Here is a 15,092-nt window from a genome sequence, read left to right as displayed (position 1 = left end):
TTAAAAGATATTCAAATCATTTGCAAATTCCTACAAAATACATTGTTACAGGCAATCCTTAAAGTTTTCATTCCTTCTCCATAGACTCCCTAAACACCAGTATGTAAGAAGAATGTAGATTTTGATAAGGATATTTTTACGGTGGTAGAAGACAAAAAGTATCAATGAAACAGGTACTTACTTTTAAATCTCAACTGTTCCAAGGCCCAAAGTGCCCATTTCACCTTCAATAGGAACCTGAATACAGAATTGTACATCTTCATGTTGACTTTAGAGAATATCAGGGACATGGGGCATTCAACCTTTGTAGCAACAGAAAAATTACAACATTACTTTTCTTTGCTATACAATGAGAAATTATGGGTAAGTAAACATGAAAATTAAAACTGAATCTAATAAACATGCTGAATGAGCAAGTAAGGTCCTTAAATTAACAGTTATGTGTGGAAAAGCATACTGAACTTCCAGCTAGCAGATTAAAAATATGGATATTTCAGAAGTAAACGACTGGGAGGAAATGCAAAATGTATGCAAAGGCAGTTTCAAAGGTGACAAAAAATTAGTCTTGAACATTTAGTGTTCTCTCTTTTTGCTTCTGAATCATTTTCTGTATTTTATCTCTCTCTTGGTCAAGCTTGCTTTTACTGGGCTTCACCAATGGTATTTTACCCTTTCTCTTTGTTGTTGTTGAGATCTTTAGTCCAACAACTGGTTTGATGCAGCTCTCCATGCTACTCTACCCTGTGCAAGCCTGTTCATCTCCAAGTAACTACTGCAACCTACATCCTTCTGCATCTGCTAAGTGTATTCATCTCTTGGTAACCCTCTACGATTTTTACCCTCCACACTCCCCTTCAGTACTAAACTGGTGATTTCTTGATGCTTCAGAATGTGCCCTACTGACCAAGCCCTTCTTATAGTCAAGTTATGCCACAAATTCCTCTTCTCCCCAACTCTATTCAGTACCTCCTCATTAGTCATGTGATCTACCCAACTAATCTTTAGCATTCATCTATAGCATCACATTTCAAAAGCTTGTCTTTTCTTGTCTAAACCGTTTATCGTCCATGTTTCAAGTCCATACACGGCTACACTCCATACAAATACTTTCTGAAAAGACTTCCTGACACTTAAATCTATACTCAATATTAACAAATTTCTCTTCTTCAGAAACGCTTTCCTTGCCATCACCAGTCTACATTTTACATAATCTCTACTTCGACCATCCTCAGTTATTTTGCTGCCCAAACAGCAAAACTCATCTACTACCTACATTCCATTATCCTCGTTTTCCTTTTGTTCATGTTCATCTTACATCCTCCTTACATGACTCTGTCAATTCCATTCAATTGCTCTTCCAGTACCTTTGCTATCTCTGACAGAATTACAATGTCGTCGGCAAACCTCAAAGTTTTTATTTTTTCTTCCCGCTTCAAATTGTTCTTTTGTTTCCTTTACTGCTTGCTCAATATAGAGATGGAATAACATTGGAGATAGGCTACAACCCTGTCTCATTCCCTTCCCAACCACTTTTTCCCTTTCGTGTCCCTCAACTCCTGTAACTGTCATCTGGTTTCAGCAAAAGTTGTAAGTAGCCTTTCACTCCCTGTATTCTACCCCGGCCGTCTTCAGAATTTGAAAGAGAGTATTCCAGTCAACATTGCCAAAAGCTTTCTCTAACTCAACAAATGCTAGAAACATAGCTTTGCCTTTCCTTAATCTATCTTCTACGATAAGTTGTAGGATCAGTATTGTTCCGCGTGTTCGACATTTCTATGGAATCCAAATTGATCTTCCCTGAGATCGGCTTCTACCAGTTTTTCTATTCATCTATAAAGAATGTGTGTTAGTATTTTGCAACCATGACTTATTAAACTGATAGTTTGGTAATTTTGACACCTGGCAACACCTGCTTTCTTTGGGATTGAAATTACTATATTCTTCGAAAAGTCTGAGGGTATTTTGGCTGTCTCATACATCTTGCTCACCAGATGGAAGAGTTTTGTCATGGATGGCTTTCCCAAGGCTATCAGTAGTTTGATGGTCAGTGGAAGTGTTTAAACTCAGAAGAGAGATCCTGGAGCCACTCTGTAGCAATTCTGAATGTGTGGGGTATCGCACTGTCTTGCTGGAATTGCCCAAGTCCATCGAATGCACAATGGTCATAGGATCAAATAGGATGCTTCCATATGTGTCATCTGTCAAGGATGATATCTGGACATATCAGATGTACCATATCACTCCAACTGCACATGCCCCACACAGTCACAGAGCCTCCACCAGCTTGAACAGTACCCTGGTGTCAAGCAGGATCCATGGATTCATGAGGGGTTTCCATCCCCGTACACATCCATCCGCTTGATACAATTTGAAACCAGACTCGCCTAACAAAGGCAACATGTTTCTAGTCATCAACAGTCCAATGTAGGCATTGACGGGTGCAGGTGAAAAATATAGCTTTGTGTCATGTAGTCATCAAGGGTACACGAATGGGCCTTTGGCTCCGAAAGCACATATCGATGATGTTTCGTTGAATGGTTCGGACTATAACACTTATTAATTACTCAACATTTCAATCTGTAGCAGATTGTGGAATGGCTGCACTTCTGTCATGTTAACGATTCTCTTCAGTTGTCATTGGTCCTGTTCTTGCAGGATCTTTTTCCGACCGCAGCGATGTCCGAATTTTGATGTTTTATCGGATTCCTGATATTCACAGTACACTCATGAAATGGTCATACAGAAAAATCCCCAATTCATCAATACCTCAGAGATGTTATGTCCCATTGCTCAAGCACCGACTATAGCACCAAGTTCAAACTCACTCAAATGTTGATAACCAGACATTATAGTAGCAGTAACCGATCTAACAACTAGACCAGATACTTGTCATCTTATACAGGCATTGCCGACCACAGGGCCGTGTATTCTGCCTGTTTACATATCTCTGTATTTGAATACACATGTGTATGCCAGTTTCTTTGTCGCTTCAGTGTATATAGACAGACTCAAACAGAAATACTTGTTGTTGTTGATATTGTTGTTGTGGTCTTCAGTCCTGAGACTGGTTTGATGCAGCTCTCCATGCTACTCTATCCTGTGCAAGCTTCTTCATCTCCCAGTGCCTACTGCAACCTACATCCTTCTGAATCTGCTTAGTGTATTCATCTCTTGGTCTCCCTCTACGATTTTTACCCTCCATGCTGCCCTCCAATGCTAAATTTGTGATCCCTTGATGCCTAAAAACATGTCCTACCAACCAATCCCTTCTTCTAGTCAAGTTGTGCCACAAACTTCTCTTCTCCCCAATCCTATTCAATACCTCCTCATTAGTTACGTGATCTACCCACCTTATCTTCAGCATTCTTCTGTAACACCACATTTCGAAAGCTTCTATTCTCTTCTTGTCCAAACTAGTTATCGTCCATCTTTCACTTCCATACATGGCTACACTCCATACAAATACATTCAGAAACGACTTCCTGACACTTAAATCTATACTCGATGTTAACAAATTTATCTTATTCAGAAACGACTTCCCTGCCATTGCCAGTCTACATTTTATATCCTCTCTACTTCGACCATCATCAGTTATTTTACTCCCTAAATAGCAAAACTCCTTTACTACTTTAAGTGTCTCATTTCCTAATCTAATTCCCTCAGCATCACCCAATTTAATTTGACTACATTCCATTATCCTCGTTTTGCTTTTGTTGATGTTCATCTTATATCCTCCTTTCAAGACACTGTCCATTCCGTTCAACTGCTCCTCCAAGTCCTTTGCTGTCTCTGACAGAATTACAATGTCATCGGCGAACCTCAAAGTTTTTACTTCTTCTCCATGAATTTTAATACCTACTCCGAATTTTTCTTTTGTTTCCTTTACTGCTTGCTCAATATATAGATTGAATAACATCGGGGAGAGGCTACAACCCTGTTTCACTCCTTTCCCAACCCCTGCTTCCCTTCCATGCCCCTCGACTCATAACTGCCATCTGATTTCTGTACAAATTGTAAATAGCCTTTCGCTCCCTGTATTTTACACCTGCCACCTTCAGAATTTGAAAGAGAGTATTCCAGTTAACATTGTCAAAAGCTTTCTCTAAGTCTACAAATGCTAGAAACGTAGGTTTGCCTTTTCTTAATCTTTCTTCTAAGGTAAGTCGTAAGGTTAGTATTGCCTCACGTGTTCCAACATTTCTACGGAATTCAAACCGATCTTCCCCGAGGCCCGCTTCTACCAGTTTTTCCATTCGTCTGTAAAGAATTCGCGTTAGTATCTTGCAGTTGTGACTTATTAAACTGATAGTTCGGTAATTTTCACATCTATCAACACCTGCTTTCTTTGGGAGTGGAATTATTATATTCTTCTTGAAGTCTGAGGGTATTTCGCCTGTCTCATACATCTTGCTCACCAGATGGTAGAGTTTTGTCATGACTGGCTCTCCCAAGGCCATCAGTAGTTCTAATGGAATGTTGTCTACTCCTGGGGCCTTGTTTCGACTCAGGTCTTTCAGTGCTCTGTCAAACTCTTCATGCAGTATCTTATCTCCCATTTCGTCTTCATCTACATCCTCTTCCATTTCCATACTATTGTCCTCAAGTACATCGCCCTTGTATAAACCCTCTATATACTCCTTCCACCTTTCTGCCGTCCCTTCTTTGCTTTGAACTGGGTTGCCATCTGAGCTCTTGATATTCATACAAGTCGTTCTCTTCTCTCCAAAGGTCTCTCCAATTTTCCTGTAGGCAGTATCTATCTTACCCCTAGTGAGACAAGCCTCTACATCCTTACATTAGTCCTCTAGCCATCCCTGCTTAGCCATTTTGCACTTCCTGTCTATCTCATTTTTGAGACGTTTCTTTTCCTTTTTGCCTGCTTCATTTACTGCATTTTTATATTTTCTCCTTTCATCAATTAAATTCAATATTTCTTCTGTTACCCAAGGATTTCTATTAGCCCTCGCCTTTTTACCTACTTGATCGTCTGCTGCCTTCACTACTTCATCTCTCAGAGCTACCCATTCTTCTTCTACTGTATTTCTTTCCCCCATTCCTGTCAATTGTTCCCTGATGCTCTCCCTGAAACACTCTGCAACCTCTGGTTCTTTCAGTTTATCCACGTCCCATCTCCTTAGATTCCCACCTTTTTGCAGTTTCTTCAGTTTCAATCTGCAGTTCATAACCAATAGATTGTGGTCAGAATCCACATCTGCCCCTGGAAATGTCTTACAATTTAAAACCTGGTTCCTAAATCTCTGTCTTACCATTATATAATCTATCTGATACCTTTTACTATCTCCAGGATTCTTCCATGTATACAACCTTCTTTTATGATTCTTGAACCAAGTGTTAGATATGATTAAGTTATGCTCTGTGCAAAATTCTACAAGGCGGCTTCCTCTTTCATTTCTTCCCCCCCCCCCCCCCCCCCCCCCCCCCCCGCCCCCCCCCCAATCCATATTCACCTACTATGTTTCCTTCTCTCCCTTTTCCTACTGACGAATTCCAGTCACCCATGACTATTAAATTTTCGTCTCCCTTCACTACCTGAATAATTTCTTGTATCTCATCATACATTTCATCTATTTCTTCATCATCTGCAGAGCTAGCTGGCATATAAACTTGTACTACTGTAGTAGGCATGGGCTTTGTGTCTATCTTGGCCACAATAATGCGTTCACTATGCTGTTTGTAGTAGCTTACCCGCACTCCTATTTTTTTATTCATTATTAAACCTACTCCTGCATTACCCCTATTTGATTTTGTATTTATAACCCTGTAATCACCTGACCAAAAGTCTTGTTCCTCCTGCCACCGAACTTCACTAATTCCCACTATATCTAACTTTAACCTATCCATTTCCCTTTTAAATTTTCTAACCTACCTGCCCGATTAAGGGATCTGACATTCCACGCTCCGATCCGTAGAGCGCCAGTTTTCTTTCTCCTGATAATGACGTCCTCTTGAGTAGTCCCCGCCCGGAGATCCGAATGGGGGACTATTTTGCCTCCGGAATATTTTATCCAAGAGGATGCCATCATCATTTAATCATACAGTAAAGCTGCATGTCCTCGGGAAAAATTACGGCTGTAGTTTCCCCTTGCTTTCAGCCGTTTGCAGTACCAGCACAGCAAGGCCGTTTTGGTTAATGTTACAAGGTCAGATCAGTCAATCATCCAGACTATTGCCCCTGCAACTACTGAAAGGCTGCTGCCCCTCTTCAGGAACCACATGTTTGTCTGGCCTCTCAACAGATACCCCTCCGTTGTGGTTGCACCTACGGTGCGGCCATCTGTATCGCTGAGGCACGCAAGCCTCCCCACCAACGGCAAGGTCCATGGTTCATGGGGGGGGGGGGGGGGGGGGGGGGGGGGGGGGGGGGGGGGGAGAAATACTTATTGCAGTGTATTTAACTACGATTATACCTCTTAAGGAGTATATCACCCACAACAGCACAATGCTGATTCCACCTCCAGAAGCAGTCTTTATATGCCCCTTACTCGATTGCGTGAATCTCTGTCTGCAAATTTTCTTTTATCTTGTGTCATTACAAATCTTCTTTCTTTCAGTGGGGTCTTCAATTCTGATGAGGCAGCACAGTAATATCATTTTTTGTGCAATAGTCAAGCACCAACAGGGACAAATGTGCAGGTACTTTATCATGACACAAGAGTCATGAATTGTCTCGCCACATTTCAGGCCATGTTCTTCTCACAGGATTTCACGACATGGTCCAACTGAAATGTTTTCTTCTGGAATCTCTCTGACAGTCAGTCTTGGATTGGCATGAATAATTTAGTTGACATTCCTAACAGAGTTGTCGGTAGACATTGAAAGGCATCCTGATAAAGGGTCCGCTTTAACTTCGGCCCAGTCATTTTTAAATCGTGTGAACCATTCACAACACTGAGTACGGCTTAAGAACTCATCACTGTCGACTTCCTGTAGCATTTGGTTGTGTCTCTGTAAAGGTTTTCTCGAGTTTCATGCAAAATTTAATGCAGAAGTATCGCTCCTCTGACTCTGCAATCTCGAAATTCACAAACTGTGCAACACTGCATTCTACTCAATACAGCACTAAACAATAAGTAACGGACATACAACAATGAAACTTCTGGCACTTACACATTAAACAAATGTGTAAAGGGATGTGGATTGCATTTCGCTCCAACATACCACTGGTGCAAAATAATGAATGTTCCAGAATTTTTTGAACAGATCTCGTGTGTGCTTTCAGTATGATCAAATATCAGTGAAAACATGTAATTCTACAGATATGCACTTAAATTTCTGGATGTTTATCCTAATACTAATATTTATTCCACAGGAAATTTAAACAATGATGAAAACAATGTCTGCAGTAATGTTATTTATGTGTATTGTGTATCTCTTGTTTCTTTTCAATGTGAAACAAGTATTAAACCCAAAACATTCCGCTGGCCTGGAAGGGTTTCTTTTTTTTTTTTTTTTTTTTTTTTGGGGGGGGGGGGGGGGGGGCGGGCACTCAGATATCTTACTTTTTGCAATTCCACTTGGCTATTTCAGTGCAAGAATATATGCTAGGAAGCGCCACTTGTACTACTTGACCTACAATCTTTGTTTATTTACTGTTAATGTTTGCACTGTTGGTAGTGCTGATTCATGTTGTGTTGAATTTTTGACTGGTTTAGACAGTGCAGATTTCTGTTTCCATTGTGATAAGCAGTCTGAGGATATTATAGTGGATATGTGGCAATTTTAGATCTATGCAAACACTGTTTCATCATGCCAAAATGAAAGTGTAATTTTAAAATCTTTGTGGTCAGATGGAAAAAATACAGAACAAAAGTTGAAACAGTGAAGGCCTTGCTCATTACAAAAACACGCTTTAATGAGGTAACATATGCTCTCTTTTATGACAGAAGGTAAAGTACTTCTCGGTAAAATATATAGAAGTGAGAAGTACAGTGATAGTGCAGCACAGTAATTGTAAACAGTTTTTGTGATCATCTGAGTGCATGATGCACATGCCAACTTCCCCCACCCCCCTTTTGCATTATCAGTCTTCTGAAAGATGGGTTTGATGTGGCCTGTCACGAATTCCTCTCCTGCACTTCCCTCTTCATCTCAGAGTAGCACTTGAACCCTATGTCCTCAATTATTTGCTGGATGTATTCTAGTCTGTCTTCCTCTACAGTTTTTACCTCTTACAACCATGACCATTAAATTAAATTTTGTCAGTACAATTTCTGCCTCATTTTTTTCCTTGACTATCCCAGGTTTTTTTATAAACGTCTTAAAATGCAGTATTTTTCAAAAATGAAACAGAGAGCCTATTATAGTATTCAATTAAGTTCCTATATGGTAATGTACATTTTTATTTAAGAACAAATTTCAGTATTTCTTGTGCTACTTACTGAAAACTTAATTTTGATGCTGTCCAATGTGTTTACTGATACAATTGTTTGTGATCTCTTAGAAACAGATACAGAAAATTTTGAGCTCAGTGAAGGGTACTGTTCATCTATACAGTTCTCCAGTTGCATAGTTAGTGAATATGCATTGTCCCAGGCATAGTTTCTCTCAACCTAGTAAGATAAGTAAACACATTAATAACATGTGAATAGCATACATTAATAGAGGTGATCATTTGTAATGATTTAAAAACACACACACACACACACACACACACACACACACACACACACAGACAGAGAGAGAGAGAGAGAGAGAGAGAGAGAGAGAGAGAGAAAATCACATGGTGATAGTGGTTTCGGATTTTGGTCCCCAACAGTGAGACCAGGGTCCAATCATATAAGTAACAAGATAAGTCTAGTTAAACTGCTTACACAAATGCAGAATCACTCCATATTAGACATTGATACTGTTTTAAACCGTATCAAGGCCAAAGGTATTTAAACTAATAACTGTATTATAAGTGGCAGATTGATAACAGGTACACCATAGGTGTATTTGAGTGGTCTTGTTATCAAGGACACAGTGGTGTATCATAGGGCAGAGCCTAATATGGTGCACACTGGTAGTACTATATACTTGTTTAGTGGCTGAAATGAGCTCCAAACAAGCAGTTCTAGCTTTTAATTAAACTATTTAAGTACTATCCTCCGCCTCAGTAACATTCCAACTACCAGAAGAGTTAGGTTACAATAAATCATAATGTCTTCTCAACAAACTGTTTACCATTTTGCATTTCTATTCCAATGTCCTGGTACGCAGCTGAATTGCACCAGTTTCTTTCATTTCTGCTGGACTGTCATGAAATGTCTGCACAATTTTACCAATGGCACGCAGCTGATAAAGAGCTTGCAGTGCAGGAAGGGAATCACAGCAGGTAAATAGTGTTCACTAACAATGAGTTCATTTAAGATCTCCCATAGCTCTGTATAACACAGGGTGGCTACTCAAACTTGGGAAATAAAAATCTCAAAGAATTACAGGTACAGAAAGGAGAGGGAGATGAAGTCATAAGAAGCTGCTGAGAAATTAAAGTAACAATGGGGTGGGGGTATTGAGCATCTCATAGTAACTTTACTTTCCTCTTGGCTGTAGTTTAACCACAGTTTTCAACCACTGATAATTTATATGGACTAATATTCAAATAACTAACACACTTTGCAATATTAAGTATTTTAAAATTTGTACTTTGTAAAGCTCAATAAAATTAAATTCCACTGTTAGGTTAAAAAACAAAATTCCCTGAGATTTCCCCAATCTTTCCAGGTAAAATGTAATTCCTGAGTATTACAGGTTTTCCAGAAGAATTGCCACCCTTATTTGTTTGGTGCTCCTATTAGAACCATGTCGACCATTATTTAGAAAACTTAAAATATTAACTTTGCCATCCTTATACGTATATGAGAGAATTATATTTTTGTACACCAGACACGAATTATTTGAGGGAAACTATTTTGTCCATTCACATGATACCAGAAACAAAGAAAATTTTACGCTCCCCACCCACCGCCTCAGACTGTATGCCCAGGGACCTTAATACATGGGAATGAAAATTTGTAATAAATTAAAAGGGAACAAGCTGATGCAGATGAATTTAGGTTCACTTAAAAAAAAGCTATATAAAGTACTGACACTGAAGTGTTATTACTCATTGGATTAATTCATGCAGAACAAACTGGAAATTTGATCTGGGTACTGTGTTATCCTTATAGTGTCATTATTTATTATAGTGCTATTATTTATTAATGTAAAAATTATTGTAATTGTTTTATAAAATTTGACACGTCTCCTGTACGCAAACCAAATGGATTGCAAATGTATGTCATGAGATGAATAAAACACAATTCACAATGATGCCTACAGGTGAAAGTAACTGTATACTCATCACTGGTGTTAAAAACCATTAAAATATTTCTTGCAAACCAGTGTTGGAATGATCATCATCTTAAATCCTGCCCTGACAGGGGTTAACTTGAGACTTCATAAGCTCCTGAGATGATTCCTTGTTCCAACCCAGTTCCAGGATATTAATATCTGCTACAAAAGTTCTTCCCTACTCTCCTGTCTGCATGTTCACTTCACGTTTAATAGTACATGCTCTAGGTTAGTATCAACAGGAGTCTGAAGCCTTCCACCATAGAGTTTGCTTGCACGATTTGGCTTTCACTAATATTTGTGAACAAATAACATGGCGCACAGTACTAACATTACTGTCACTGGTGTTTCTTGATATTTAGTACTAATGTATTTGAGTATTTTTAGATCTCAGTTCACACGAAATATATATGCATTTGTTAAACCTACATGCCAGCTATGAATCTACAGTTGCTCCAGACAAGAAACTCAGTTGCAATTTCGTAGGTTTCATTGTCAGTTTGTTTGTTTTGGTTTGTTTTAGGGTGCAAAAACAACTAGGGTGACAAGCGCCTATGTCAGAATGGCACAACATTAAGATGAAAAAGGAGTTAAAATGACTCACATTAACCCCGATCAACAGAGCGAAAGAAGCTAAAAACACGGATTTGGAGGAAGGTCCATAACCACAGAGACAACAGAGGTTCTGAACTAAAGATTAAATGTCCTTCGCCATATTGGTATGACAGATAAAAAGTAAAACACGATCAACAGCCTGCGTGTCATTCATTAAAACTGCAGATAACTCTGGCAACAAACATAAATGAGAACATAAGTGGTTAAAGGAAGACATTCCATCACGAAATGACAAAGCATCAATGTTCGAGGGCAATGAGCACAAAGTGGTGGAGAATCACCACTTACATGACGATGGCTAAAAAGACAATGCCCAATATGCAACCTAGCCAAAAATATCTCCTCACAGCGAGAGGGCTGAGAGGTGGTCAGCCAAGCCGCCAGGAGAGGTTTAATTCCCCGCAGCTTGCTCTTGTGTAGGGAAGACCAGTGGGATGCCAAAGTGACAAAGAGCAACACAGAGAGCATCGGAAGGAATGGAAGACCTAGTGGGCCAAGATTCAAGGACTGTAGCCTTGGCAACAGTGTCAGTGGCCTCATTTCCTGTCAGACCAACGTGACCAATAACCCACATGAACATCACAATGGCTCCATCAACTGTGAACAAGTGGAAGCTTTCCTGGACCTGCTGCACTAAGGGATGGACAGTGTATAGCACACAGAAGCTCTAAAGGGCACTGAGAGAGTCCAAGCAAATGACACAATTTAAAAGCCTGTGTCACCAGATGAACTGCATGTCCTGATACAGAGCGAATAGCTCTGGTTTAAATATTGAGCAGTGTTCCGGAAGCCGATACCAAAAAGTGTTGGTGCCAATGGCGAAGTCACACCCGACACCACAGTTAGTGCGAGAGCCATCAGTGTACACGAAGGCACTATTGAGAAGTTCCTTGTGACAGTCGAGAAACTTGCGGCAACAGAGCAAGTCTGGAGTAGTGTCATAAGGAAGTGAGTGAATTCCAAGGTCAACACAGGCTGTTACACGAAGCCCAGGTGATGAACAGTTCACACCCATTGGAAAAGTGACAGGTAGCATAAAGTTAAGCAACCGGAGCAATAGTTGAAAGTGAACTCCAGGAGGTAACAGAGAAGAGGGATGTTCCCTATACTGGCGATCAAAGGAGTCATCTAAGGAGGCGGCATAGGATGGGTGGCCAGGCATGGCAGACAAATGGCATGCATTGGCAGCTTCTGCATACAGACTCTCAACCGGGCTAGCATAAAAGGTATCAGTGGCCAAACGGACACCTCAATGGTGGATTTTATCAGGCAGCATAAGATGGAATGACATGCAGATGCATAAATTAAACACTCACAGTTGAGTTCCAAATGGACAAGGGCTGGTACAAATGGAGGAGTGTGGTCTGATCCACTCCCCGGGAAGTACCATTGAGGACACGAAGGACATTGTGGGACCAGACACAGTGGATGGCCAGGTAATACATGTGGGAGGAACAAGAAAGTTTCCTATTGAGCATCAGCCCCAAGAATTTTGTAGTTTCAACAAACAGAAGAGCAACTGGCCCAAGATGTCAAGACGGTGGAACAAATCAACTGCGCTGCCAGAAAGTCATATAAATGGTTTTGTCAACGGAAAAGCGAAAGCCATTGTCTATGCTCCACGAGTAAAGACGAAGACACTGCTCAAGAAGGCAAGTCCATGGAGAACTGCAATAGATGGCAAAATTGTTGACAAAAAGTGAGCCAGATATGACCGGCACAAGATACGACCATAATAGGGTTAATGGCAATAGCAAAGAGGATGACACTCGGGATGGAACCCTGAGGCACACTGTTTTCCTGGATAAAGGTGTCCGACAAGGCAGAACCCACATATTTCTTAAAACTCAGTCCTTTAAAAATTTCTGAAGGAAACAGGCATGCGGCCTCGAAAGTCCCATGTGTAGAGACTACGAATGATACCAGTCCTCCAGCACATGTTGTAGGCTTTCTCTAAATCGAAAAACAGCCAGAGTCTGGTATTTCTGCAGAAAACTGTTAATGACATGGGTTGAAAAAGCGACAAGATGTTCAACTGCAGAATGCTGTGCTCAAAATCCACTTTGTGCAGTGTTTAGTAAATTGTGAGACTCAAGCCACCATTCCAGCTGGGTATGAATCATATGTTTCACCACCTTGCTCACACTGCTGGTGAGAGAAATTGGGTGGTAGCTACAAGGAAGGTGTTTGTTCTTACTGGGCTTAGGTACGAGTATGACAGTGGCTTCACACCAGCACCTGGAAAACGTGCCCTCTGCCCAGATGTGATTATACGTATGAAGGACAAAGTGCTTGCCTGCAAGAGAAAGGTCCTGCAACATCAGAATGTGAACATCATCTGCCCCTGGGGCAGAGCACTGGGATGAAGTGAGAGCATGACTAGCTCCTTCATAGTAAAGACAGTATTGTAGCGCTCACAATTCTGAGAAAAGATGGGTATCACCTGAGTCTCCTCCACTTGCTTGCCATGGAGGAAGGCGGGTTGATAGTGGGTGGAGCTTGAAATCTCGCAAAATAGCAGCCCAAGGTGTTGACCATAGCAATAGGGCCCACTATGCCATCATCTGCTTTGGTCAGGCCAGAAATTGGGGAATGGACCTTGGCCCCAGAGTGCCATGAGAGGTTAGCCCATACGATGGAAGAGAGAGTAGAACTGTTAAAAGAACTAGTAAATAAAATCCATTTAGCTTTTTTGCTATCCCCAAGAATGGAACGACATTACACACACATCTTCTTATAATGAATGCAGTTTGCCAGCATAGGATGATGGTTAAAAAGGGAGGCAGCATGTCTCTGCGTGCAAATTGCGTCGCGGTATGCTCCAGTCCACCAAGGGACCAGGCCATTATGAGGTAAAGCTGAAGTGCGAGGAACGGAACTTTCTGTGGCGGTAAGGATAATGTTGATAAGGTAGTCCATCTGGTGAAATACTGTTTGTTGAAGGTTGCTAGGGAGGAGTAAATCCTCCAGTTGGCCTTTAAAATCTGCCACATAGGTGGGGTAGGAGTCAGCCAACGGGTAGCACATGGAAGATGATTGTTAGAGTACTCGTCAAAGAGAAGAGCCTACTCGAGACAACAGACAAGCTGGACAGTGCAGAAGGAGGGGTCCAAATGGGAATAGGTGTGCATGGATTCTGAAAGGAATGTGGGTGCTCTTGTGTTAAAGCAGATGAGGTTAAGTTGTTTGAGAAAGTCAGCCAAGAGGGCTCCTCTCCATCAGGTTCTGGGAGAACCCCAAAGGGGATGGCACGCATTTAAGTCACCAAACAGCAGAAAGGGGTTAAGGAGTTGCCCAATAAGCTGAAGGTAGTCTGCCCTGGTAACACCGAATAAAGGAGGGATGTAATGGTCAAGTGAGGAAGGAAAATGCAGTCTGCAACAGCCTGAAGCTAGGTAGGAGATGGTTTGACTGTGAACATAATATAGAATACGCAGCGTGACTCCCACATGAGATGGAACGTCATTCTCAGGGGGAAGGTCAAAGAGGACCAGAAAGAAATGCGCCCGGATCTCCTGGATGGCTCACTCATCGAGGTACATGGGACAACCTTGAGAAGAGGCTGCTTGGTCACCATTGCAATCGATGCAGTGGGGAGAAGGAAGTAGACAATCACCCCCATCAGCATCACTACTGCAGGTTACAAACTTGGCCGGGTGTCGACAGGACATTCGAGTATGGTTGTAACGGTGACACTGGTAGCACCGCATCGAGATCATAACGTACGGTCAGACTGTGATAACTTCATGACTTGCTTTGATCTTTCACAGAAACGCCACTCTAGCATAAGGGAGAAAAAAGAGTGCGTGTGGGCACTAAGGCTGCGGCTAACTTTTTCATCACCTGATGGACTGCAATGATGCCCTGATCGGAGAAGTACGTTTGGATTTCTGCCTCAGTCACACTATCGAGTAGCCTAGTGTCAATAACACCACGTGAAGAATTCAGCATGTGATGGGCCTTGACATGAACAGGATAACCATGGAGGGGTGAACCTGCAAGCAGTTATGCTTAAGAATCTGAAGTCCTCTCCAAAAGCTAAGTGCCATTGCATAAACAAGAGTAGGATTTCACAGGGCTGTCAAGTGCATCAACAACTTTCTGAATAATAAGTGGATTTACTGTTGCAAAGGACTGACTGGTTT

At 41.2% G+C, this 15,092-nt stretch overlaps 1 protein-coding gene across 1 annotated transcript in view; it reads right to left on the bottom strand.

The window, feature by feature from the left end:
• The window catches only part of LOC124777091 (gamma-tubulin complex component 5), a 159,405-nt gene that overhangs the window by 43,655 nt on the left and 100,658 nt on the right, over nt 1-15,092 (bottom strand). Inside the window, exons 12-13 of the mRNA XM_047252369.1 lie at nt 8,400-8,570; nt 182-302 (exon numbers count right to left, since the gene is read on the bottom strand). Coding sequence (XP_047108325.1) covers nt 182-302; nt 8,400-8,570 — 292 coding nt within the window. The remainder of the gene's footprint in view (nt 1-181; nt 303-8,399; nt 8,571-15,092) is intronic.

Source organism: Schistocerca piceifrons, chromosome 2, assembly GCF_021461385.2.
Source record: "Schistocerca piceifrons isolate TAMUIC-IGC-003096 chromosome 2, iqSchPice1.1, whole genome shotgun sequence".
In the NCBI taxonomy this organism is placed as follows: Eukaryota; Metazoa; Arthropoda; class Insecta; order Orthoptera; family Acrididae; genus Schistocerca; species Schistocerca piceifrons.
The sequence above is the reverse complement of the archived record's forward strand: the minus strand, read 5'-3'. Positions and strand labels throughout refer to the sequence as shown.